Source organism: Vigna radiata, chromosome 8 (assembly GCF_000741045.1).
Source record: "Vigna radiata var. radiata cultivar VC1973A chromosome 8, Vradiata_ver6, whole genome shotgun sequence".
Taxonomy (NCBI): Eukaryota; Viridiplantae; Streptophyta; class Magnoliopsida; order Fabales; family Fabaceae; genus Vigna; species Vigna radiata.
In genome coordinates this window covers 23,307,001-23,318,393 of record NC_028358.1, presented here as the reverse complement: position 1 = coordinate 23,318,393, position 11,393 = coordinate 23,307,001, and the positions used below count along the sequence as shown (strand labels likewise).

The following is an 11,393-nucleotide window of genomic DNA, read 5'->3' as shown; positions in this document are numbered from 1 at the left end:
TGATGAAGATGAAGTTTTGGTGATGCCCAAATCAAGTCAAGATATATCAAGATTCATGAAGATCCTTTGAAGACTTATTTTTGTTATTAAAAGCTTTTGTAATAATTGTAGTTTAAATGTTTAGGACTTAAATTTGTAGTAGGTTTTGATTCTTGTACTTTCATACTTTATATTTGTTGTTCAGAATAAAAAATGCACGGTTTTAATCGATTAAATAAAGTATTAATGGATTAAAACGTTACAGGTGCTGAAAACTCAACTGGTAAGGGAATAATCGATTAATACCTTTTTTAATCGATTAATCCTTAGAATAATCGATTAAAACTAGCCGTTGAAGTTTTTTGGTTTTTGAAAACTAGCCATTGTACTCATTTTAATCGATTAACACTTGATTTAATTGATTAAAAGCGTTAAATGGCCAGTTACGAAGAATGAAAGATGTTGGTTGGTATCAGCCAGATAGTATAACGCAGCGGAATAAAGTTAATAAGTGGAAAACGTGTTTGGTCACTTTTTTAAATTAAAATGGTCAGTTTTAAAAATAAATTTTCTAAAAGAAAATTTATCGAACAGTTGATGTGCATATAATAGTAAAGAGTGTAGGGAGTAGAAAAATCACACAAGTAATTTTTATACTAGTTCGATTCAAAAGAATCTACGTCCAGTCGTTAATCACTATAAAAAGTGATTAACAATTTCACTAAAAAACAATTTCATAGATTACAACAAGAGTGAATAAAATATGATAATTAAACCTTCTTTCGACGAACGAACAGGAAGATGAACACTCTGCCAACTCGAAGAGAACTGCTCCGACTTTCGACACACGAAATGCGAGCTTCTCTTATTCATGAGACCAGGTAGAGCACCTTGCCAACTCGAAAAGAACCGTTCCAATTTTCGACACACGAAACACGAGCTTCTCCTATTCACGAAACCAAGCAAGGGAACTGAACTAGCTTTTGAGAACTTCCTTTGACAAACAGTATTCTACAAAAGCTTTCTGTTAAACAACGTTTCTTCTGAAGTTCTCAAAAGACAAATATATAGCCAACAAGTCTGAATATGAAAGGTCAAGTCCCAACTACCAGTAATGATCGATTATTGTAAGTGATAATCGATTACTCAAGTCCGCTACAGGTTTTTCAAAATAACTTAGGCAGTTTTCAAAACAGACTTGTGATAATCGATTATTTGGAGTGATAATCAATTATTCCAGAGCAATACAGTTTTTCAGAAAAGCGCATGATAATCAATTATTGCTCCTCATAATCGATTATTTCATAACAGTACCTAAAATATAAGTTTTACATATTTAAGGACATTCCTAATACATTTATATTCTACAAAGTGCTTTTAAAAATATTTCTAATATGTTCTTCAGGTTAAACTTCTTGTAGGATCATCAAAACCATTTACTTCAAGATTTATCAATGTTCCTCATTGGTAACAATCTCCCCCTTTTTGATGATGATAAAAAAATCAAGTTTTTAAAAGGAACTTTGGATTTCCTACAAAACATACAAGCTAACAGACAACAACAAAGTTAGTAATACCTGTATCAACTTATATTATATTTCTTCCCTTTTATTATACTTATTATACTTCTCCCCCTTTTTGATCATAAGCAAAAAGATTAATGTAAAAAGCTCCCCCTTAATATGATCTCCCCCTTAATATGATCATACAATAACAATCAATCAATATATGCATGATGCAGTAGGTAGATACAGATTTACCAGTTGTAGACACTCAAGGTTTTTGAAATTGTCAATAATTGATTCATCCTTGAGAATAGTTTTGTATCAGCTGCATAACCTACAAAACAGTTAAGTTTTGGTTGCTGGTACCCATTTAACTTTGGGTCCTTGATTGTTAGTTCTTGTCACATGTTCCTTTCGTATCCATACACATAATCCTTGAGGAACAAAAACATGTCTATAATAAAAATTTCTAACAGTGTGACAAACACATCCAAAGTAAAAACATGCACTTCTAGGAGGTTTTCTTAAATCATTAAGCTTTCTAGCATTGGTTCTGTTAGAGTAACCTTTAAATCCAATTCCTTTCCTATTATTAGTTTTGCTGGAGGAATTCAATACAACATCTATATTGTCACTAGCTTGAGCAAACTTAGCTAGCTTGATAGTCAAGTAATTAATCTTTTCAACATGCATAGGACAATTTTCACAATCTTTCTCAACAGTAACAGTTTTAATTTCAACATTCCTAGTAGATGACAAAGAAATTTCCAATTCCTTTTCTAATCTTTCATTTTCAGTAACAAGGTTATTAATTCTGTATTCATAATCTCTTTTCTCATAGTTCAGTCGATTAACCTTGTATTCCAGTCGCATTGCTTCAGCATGTAGTTTTTTGAATGTCTCAACCAACTGGTGATATTTCTCTTCTATAGGAAGCTTCTCAAATTCTTCATCACTGTCATATTCAATTTTCACAGTTCCAACCATGTGACATATATTGAATTTTTCCTCTTGATCAGCTTCCTCATCACTTGAGCTTTTAGATTCAAAATTCTCCCAAGCAATGTAGGCTCCTTTCTTTTTCATATTTCTGCTTTGAGGAAATCTTTTCTTCCCTTTCTGCTTTGGCTGTAACTTAGGGCATTCAGGCTTGATGTGGCCTTCTTTTCCACATTCATAGCATTGGACAGTGTTCGTGCTGAAGCTCCTCTTTTTGCTTTAACCTGCATGGTTAAACAGTTGACTATCATTTTGCATAAGTCGACTAAATTTTCTTACCATCAAGGTCATCAGCTCTTTGTCGTCCATCACTGCTTCTGTGATATTATTACTTGCGGCTTTTAGAGCAATGGACTTCTTTTCTTCAATCTCCTCTTCATCCTTCAGTCTACTAAGTTCTAACTCATATTCCCGTAACTTGCCAAACAAGGTAGCCATATTCATAGTTGTAAGATCTTTGGATTCAGAGATTGCAGTGACTTTTGGTTGTCAGTTCCCGTTCAGACTTTTCAAAATCTTGATGTTGATTTCTTCTTTATCAAAGGCTTTACCAAGAGCCATCAGGTGGTTTACGATATGAGTGAACCGTTTCTGGACATCATAGATGTTTTCACCAGCTTTCATTCTGAACAACTTATATTCTTGTATCAATGAATTCTTCGTGGCTCTTTTGACTTCATCTGTACCTTCATGTGTTACCTCTAGAACATCTCACGTCTCCTTAGCAGACTTGCACTGGGATATCCTGAAAAATTCATCAATAGTCAGCGCTGAAGCAATAATATTCCTAGCTTTAACATCATATTGAACTTTCCTATTCTCATCTAATGTCCACTCAGTAAAAGGTTTCACAACATTTTTACTATCAACAATTTTTGTAGGTACAAATGGACCATTTAAAGTTGCATCCAAGATTCCCCTATCTGCGATTCAAGGAAGATTTGCATGCGAATTTTCCAAAAGGGATAATTTTCACCAGCAAACAGAGGTGGTCTGTTTGTTGAAGCACCTTCACCAAAAGTTTGAAAATTTGAAGTCATCCCCAGGTTTTACAGTCGAATAGAATAAAAACAGAGTCAACTGAATTTTCAAACCCACGTCGCACAATCCTCAACATGTCGCCAGCACTCTTCACAGGATGCCAAGCCTACAACAGCACGCTTCACAGGTTGCCAAGCCTATCACAGCACACTTCACAGGTTGCCAAGCCTTCAGTCAACCGCAACAGTCTTAACAGGATGCCAAGCCTTCAAGATCAAACCAGAAGCACATTCTTTGTGCAGATGTTGATCAAACACTAAGCGCAATTGACTCCTCAATCTGAATCTCTGTCAAGAAAGATCACCACTGTCTTCTTGGAGAATTCTTGGAGCTTCTGAAACTGAGAGCTTTCTTTGAAACAGGACACTGAAAATGTTAGATCACAAAAGTCTCAGAACAAATCGTGTTCTGTTCTATTTATAGTTTTCCTGTCAGTCTCAGTCGAATAACCTACTAATACAGTCAACTGTATTAAATCAGTTATAACAAACAGTCAACACACAGGCTCCTCAGTCAACAAAATCAATGCACATTTATTACAGTTGACCCAATTAGTTAATCCTAACTAACTTTTGAAAATGTGGCCGTTGGAGCAAGTAGGCAAAACATAATTCCAAATATAACAGTAATACACTCGAATAAGTGTTTCATACTGTCGATTGACTCATGAGAAAACACTTTGAAATTCTTTTCATCTCAAAATCTCATCAATTACACGTTCACAAAATATGTACAAAGATTTTAGCTTAATCGAATCCATTACCAGTGTAGTCGATTGAACTAAGCCTTTGTCATAACAAATATAAGTTCATAAAAGTAATTGTGAGCTTTTCTTCAGAAATGTGTAAAAGTAATCAAAATCATTTTAACACACATTTCATACAAGCATGTTCCAAACATATAACACATGATCAATCATAGGAACATACATGCAAATTAACAAAACATGTTCAATAAAAGTATTGTTCAAAATAGTATAGCATATCAACTGAACATGTAATTTTGGAACGTATGTACTGTTATTAAGCAATGTGTTGTCATCATCAAAAACCAGTTTGATATAGAGTTTGTGTTGTCAACAATCTCAACAGAGTTGCCTCACAGTAAGCGCTTGTTTAACGTCACGAGCCTGACTCAATACCTTATGGATACACCAATTTCATCACCGTGGCAAGTTGCTCCACTTCTCCTCCAAGATAATGCTTAAGTCTTTGACCATTCACCACCCAACTCTATTGCGAATCACTCTCAGTTTTATTCACCAATTCAACTGCTCCATGAGGATGTACATGCTTTATTACAAAAGGCCCTGACCATTTTGACCTCAGCTTTCCAGGAAATAACTTCATCCTTGAATTGAATAATAACACCTGCTGTCCAGGGCGGAAAGCTCTCTTTATAAACTTCATGTCATGATAAAATTTTACCTTTTCCTTATAACTCCTAGATGAGTCAAATGCATGTAACCGCATCTCTTCGAGCTCCAAAAGTTGACTTCTACGTTTGCTTTAAGTTTCATGAGGATCAAAGTTTAAAAATTTCAAAGCCCACAAAGCTTTGTGCTCCATCTCCACTGGAAAATGACATGCTTTCTCAAACACCAACTGAAAAGGTGACAGGCCCATTGAAGTCTTCATAGCCATCTTGTATGCCCAAAGAGCATCATCTAGCTTTTCTGACCAATCTTTTCTTGAAACAGCAACTGTCTTTTCTAAAATTCTCTTTATCTCCCTCTTAGAAACTTCAGCTTGACCATTTGTTTGTGGATGATAAGGTGCTGCCACTTTATGTCTCACCCCATAATGTTTAAGTACCTTTGCAAGCTGAAGATTACAAAAATGAGACCCCTCATCCTAATGAGTACCTTGGGAGTTCCAAAACGTGAAAAGATTTGCTCTTTTAAAATTTTATCACAGTATTGGAATCATTCTTGGGACATGCTAAGGCTTCAACCCATTTACTCACATAATCAACCGCCACCAATATATATTCATCATTAAAAGATGGTGGAAAATGTCCAACAAAATCAATACGCAGCAGTCAAAAACTTCTACTTCTAAAATTCCATGTAATGGCATCTCATGTCGTCTTGAAATAACCCCTATCCTTTGACACTTATCACAATTTCTAGCATGATTATGAGCATCTTTAAACAACGTAGGCCAATAAAATCCTGCCTTAAGAATTTTCGCCGCCATTCGTTCTCCATTATAATGGCCTCCATAAGGTGAATTATGACAATGCCAAAGAATTCCTTCTGCTTCTTCTTTTGTTACACATCTTCTCAAGAGATTGTCAGCTCCAATCTTGAATAAATACAGATCATCCCATATGAACTGTTTGGCATCATGGAAAATTTTTTTCTTTTGTTGCCAATTTAATTCCTCTGGAATAACACATGCAACTTTAAAATTAGCCATATTAGCAAACTATGGCCTCTGTTGAATATACAAGAGTGTTTCATCTGAAAAAGACTCCCAGATTTCTATCTCCTTTCCTGTAACTTCCTTGTTGACTAACAGAGATAAATGATCAGCAATTAAATTCTCACTTCCCTTTTTATCATGAATCTCTACATCAAACTCTTGTAACAAAAGCACTCATCTAATTAACCGTGGCTTTGAGTCTGGCTTTGTCAACAAATACTTTATAGTCGCGTGATCAGTATAAATAATCACTTTAGATCCAATGAGATAGGATCTAAACTTCTCCAATGCATAAACTATAGCCAAAAATTCCTTTTCTATAGTGGCATAATTCAATTAAGCTTCATTCAAGACTTTACTAGCATTGTAAATGGCATGAAATACCTTTTCAAAAGCTTCAATACTTCCTTCCTCACTACTTCTTTCATAACAGGATTAAGCCTCCTCTGTGGTTGAGCCACTGCCCTATAATCATCCTCCATAAGAATTCTATGCATGCAATATGTGGGACTTATACCCTTGAGATCTGAAATTGACCACCCTATAGCACCTTTATTAACTTTCAGAACCTCCATCAACTTTTCTTCTTCTTTTGGTGATAATGAATTACTAATAATAACTGGTTTTCCTCCATTATCTTCTAAGAACACATACTTCAAATGTGGTGGCAACTCTTTCAACTCAATCTTACTTTCTTTAACTTTCTCCTTGGGCTCAATTTTTTTAAAACTAACTTCTTCTATTGGAATTTCTTTTGATGACTCCAAATTCCTAACACATCCTTCAACCAATTTTTCCTCCTCTTCATTCAAATCTTCACATTCATTAATAAGAGCCCTTTCCAATAAAGATACATCACGCACTTTATTCCCTTGCACCATATAGAGTTCATCCACAATGTCCACTTGAAAACATGCTTTATCATCTTTAGGATGTGACATTGCTTACATCAAAATACACCTCTTCATCTTGCACTCTGAGTTTAAGTTTACCATTCTCTACATCAATCAAAATCCTGGTTGTCTTCATAAATGGTCTTCCAAGAATCAGAGGCGCATCTCCATTCTCTTCCATCTCCATTATGACAAAATCCACTGGAAACAAAAATTTATCTACCTTTACTATTACATCTTCATCCACTCCAAATGGATATTTGAGATATCTATCCGCCAATTGAAGAGTCATCCTTGTTGGCTTAAGTTCCAACCGTTTAATTTTCTTGAACATAGACATGGGCATTAAACTAATGCTAGCTCCCAAATCAATCAAGGCTCTTCCAACTTCTAACTCCCCTATGGTACATGGAATGGTAAAACTCCCTAGATCTTGCAATTTAGGAGGTAACATCTTTTGTATGATCGCACTGTAATTACCTTGCACCTCAATAGTTTCCTTATCAATATACTTTCTTTTCTTCATGAGAAGTTCTTTCAAGAATTTCGCATATGATGGAATTTGCTGAAGTGCCTCAGAAAACGGTATGGTAATTTCCAGCTTCTTAAAAATATCCATAAATCGCTCAAATTGTTTTTCTTTTTCCTTCCTTGAATATATCTTAGGATAAGGAAGGGGTTTTTCAAACTCTCTTTCTCTTAATTTTTCAACCTCTTCTTTCTTTATTTCTCCCTCAACTCTCATTTTTTCACTCATCACAATTTTTTCTTCCTCTTTTTTCTCCCTCTAACCATTCTTCTTTTCTTCATTCTCTTTTTCTTTTTCTCTTTTCTCAATTTTTCTCTCTTCTAACACTCTACCACTCCTAGTGACAACAGTCTCACATTCTTCCCTTGCAGCACTTCTCACATTCCTCTCACACCCATGCTCTACCAATCTAGTGTTCATGTCCTCCAAGCTTTTAATATAAAATACACTTCTATTCAAGACCTGCTGAAAAAGCTCTTTAGACTCTGCATTTCTCCTCAACGACATGACTTGTGACTGCTTTTGACTTCTTGAAATTTTTCTTATTTCCTGCGGTAATAAAGAAAATCTTTGTATAATTGCCTCCAACTGTTGAGTGATGATCATATGGACCTTCATTTGACAGTGCATTAAATTGATTGCTCTGCACTTGGTGTATCAACGCAGGATTCATCACCATGTTTAATGTGTTGTCCCTCGGCATAACAATGCTATTAAAGTGTTGGGGACCAACAACATTAGTTGCGTCTACTAGAGTGCGTCTAGGAGCTCCTTCTGCCATCTCTTTTGTATTTTGAGTATATGCCTCTGGTGAGAGTTGCAAAAGTCTTTCAGGAGAGGGGAATAACTCTCTAGATGGTCTTCTGACTTTCTTCCCCTCCTGTCACTTAATCCTTAGAGAAGGGGTTGACTTTTCTTGCTTCTAGTGTGAATTGCCTCCTGCATATACAAGAAACAAAAACACAACAAGCACTTTTATATAAAAATAAAAACAAAAAAAAAATAAAAACAAAAAATAAAAATCAAGTCAAACTTAATCAAATTCACACTGCTAGAAAAGTTAAACCAATTAGTACCCGACAACGGCGCCAAAAACTTGCAAACACCCTGGCAAGTGTACCAGATCGTATCAAGTAATAATAGAACAGTAAGTCCAGATATTGTTTCCCAAGAGACTCTTTGGCCTACACGTTCAAGTGAATTAATTGCATATGACTTGAAAGAATAATAATTTGATGTTGTAATGCAAAAATGAAATTAAACATGCAAATGCAAAAGCTTGATCAATTAGCAAATAAAGATATGAATAAATGGATGTTGTTGGGGTTTATGGTTTCATCCTGATCCACCTTCCTATATCTACTATTTCTATTAGATTCAACTTTATTATTAATGTTCATGCAACTTTGTAATTTACTCTAAACCCGATCTCTCGGCGAAAAGAGCCTATTACCATAATTACTAGTTTACTATCTCTACTCTCCCTAGTAATTACTAATGCATTAATGACAGAAGCTTAAAGCAATTGACCGTCCTATTTCTATCTCTAGGCAATATTTCATAATCAATAGAATTCTTCTCAGTTCTATATTTCCCCGTACGTCTCCGTATCGACAAAATCAAAGATCATGACACTGAATGAGTTAAACAATGCAAGCTTTAAAGTACAGAGAAGAAAACCCAAACTATTGATAATACAAGTATATGAATAAAATAAGAATTTTGAGATAAGAGAGTTTCAAAAACTATATGAATTTAATGGAAAGAATGAAACAATAAACCCTAGAATTGGTGAATTTGAGCCTTAGCGTCCAAAATCCGCCTCCAAGGAGTGTAGAAGGTGCTCTGTCGTCTTTCTCTGCCAAAAGATTCCCCTAGAATTGTTCTGAGGATCTATTTAAAAGATATGAAAAATTACAGAATTTTGGCCCAAGCCCAACTACAACGCTCAGTGTTGTGTCACCGCTCAACGGTAAGTGCGATACTCCACTAGGACGCTCAGCGTTGACACCCAGGCGTCTTTCCCTATTGAATTGAAGATGTCAGCGCTCAATGGTAGGAACGATTCTTCATTCTCCCCTCAGCGCTAGCGCTTAAGCGTTTGACAGTGGCTTCTTCCATGAAGCTGGCGCTCATTGCTGAGATCGGCGCCGAGTGGTGGCTGTGATTCTTCTTTTGCACCTTTCTTCATCCTTTCTTGAGTCCAACTCCTTCCTACTTCACTTTCCATCCTTCAATTCTCATTAAATCTTGTCAAAACAATGTAAAACCAAGCATAATATCTCTAAAACCACCTTTGACTCTCTTGTAACCTAACTTGAGTGTTTTACATGATTTTAAGCTCATTCTAAGTCATAAAGGGTGTCTCAAAGTTGGTTTTAACCTATGGTGGAAACAATTTCGAAATATTTTAAATTTATACAATTGACGTCAAATATTGAGTGCATTCGATGCAAATAATCTAAAAGATGATGAAATACAATAGAACGTTAAAGCCTCCGGGGGCACGACGTGACAGGCATCGACCTGAAGGCCATTGGAGTGGTTGGGACCATTAATTGTGTCCTTTTACCATTATCGAAAGAGATGTTTTACAATTATTTTAAGTATCCAAAGAGATTTTTTACTTTTTCACTAAATGATGGTTGAACGTCGAATTCGGATGGGAATCGACATTCACTCAAGTTATTGACCATAATTACACAATCTAATGTCCGTCATCGGTTCATATATAAATATAGCTTGCATTTCACTTAATGCCTTGCTTCCGGTTTCCGTATTGAACATATTAGGATTTATGTTTTTTATCTCTTTGTCATTGTACTTCTCTTAGATTTTGTAACATATATGTTCTTTAAATTGCAATTTGCTTACTTGAGTTTTAAAGTGTCGCATTCAAGCCTGAGATCATATGAAGGTGGCCTTTGAAATTGAAGTCAACAAAATGCTTTTTATAGTATAGAAATGATCAAGTAATCTTACTGGAAGTGAAATGGTGAGGAAAAAGAAATATGGTTCACAATATGTTTAATTCTGAAACAATTTTGAGAACTAAAATATATTTATTAAAATGTTGTTTAATTTCATCATTTGGCAATGTACGATTCCTCTGTTAAATTGTCTTGGATTTGTTCCGTTTGATTTCATAGCTATCTGATTTCTTATATGGGAAACAACGTCAAGAGAATTTAAATTTTGAATATATTTGCACAGTTGACATTGAATATTGAGATCATTCGATGCAAAAGAACCCATTTATTCTTGAGAAAGAAACCCTTCACTTCTGAATAATTCCAGATCCAAGATCTTGTGAGGGACCACCTCAAAGAGTTTTCTATATCATCCAAATTTTTATCATGCTTCATCATCACTTATTCAACCATTTGGACTAGCTTTTCTTACAACGTGCGCAACCTTTTTTTCACGCCGTGAATATGAAGAAGCCATTTAAGAACAGGATTTAGAGATTTACAGGAAGGATATGGTTTCAATATAAGTTCAATAATAGATTTAGTTTCAATATAAACAACCGCGCCATTCTTTGATATTTTTTATTTTAAACAACTAATATTATGTCGGTTATAGAGCCACCTGACGTAATATTTGAAACAAATATTGATACCACTTGATGTGGATCGAATGAATTTATTACATCCACCCTTATATATACTGAATTTGAAAATCTTGTGCACACTGAGTTGTTTCTAAACCCTTTTTATTTAAGTATAAAGATAATAAACCCTAGTATTGAGGAAAATTATTTGGTATCCAAATTCAAATGGCTTCTTCATCACATCCTTCAAGAGACAGCAGAAAGGCTCATGTGTCTGCAAGAAATGATGATCTCTCCGGGTGGATCAGTGATTAGGAGAGTCGTCTAGAGTTTCTGAGGTGGACGATGTATAAACTTATTGTTCCTCACAAATATCTAAACCTTGACTTATTTGGAAAAAGAGGGATTTCACTTCCAGGAATGGATTGAAACTCAAGCTCTCTCTACACTTGTCCAGATGAAGGGTAA

General features: G+C 35.1%; 1 protein-coding gene across 1 annotated transcript; it reads right to left on the bottom strand.

Moving 5' to 3' along the window:
• Positions 1–6,877: 6,877 nt before the first annotated feature.
• On the bottom strand, positions 6,878–7,462 carry LOC106770386. Its single transcript, XM_014656200.1, has one exon. The coding sequence runs from the start codon at positions 7,460–7,462 to the stop codon at positions 6,878–6,880; it is 585 nt and encodes a 194-aa protein (XP_014511686.1).
• Positions 7,463–11,393: the final 3,931 nt, after the last annotated feature.

Coding starts and splice junctions, on each gene's coding strand:
- LOC106770386 (XM_014656200.1), bottom strand. CDS start 7,462: ATGGATATTTTTAAGAAGCTGGAAATTACCATACCGTTTTCTGAGGCA.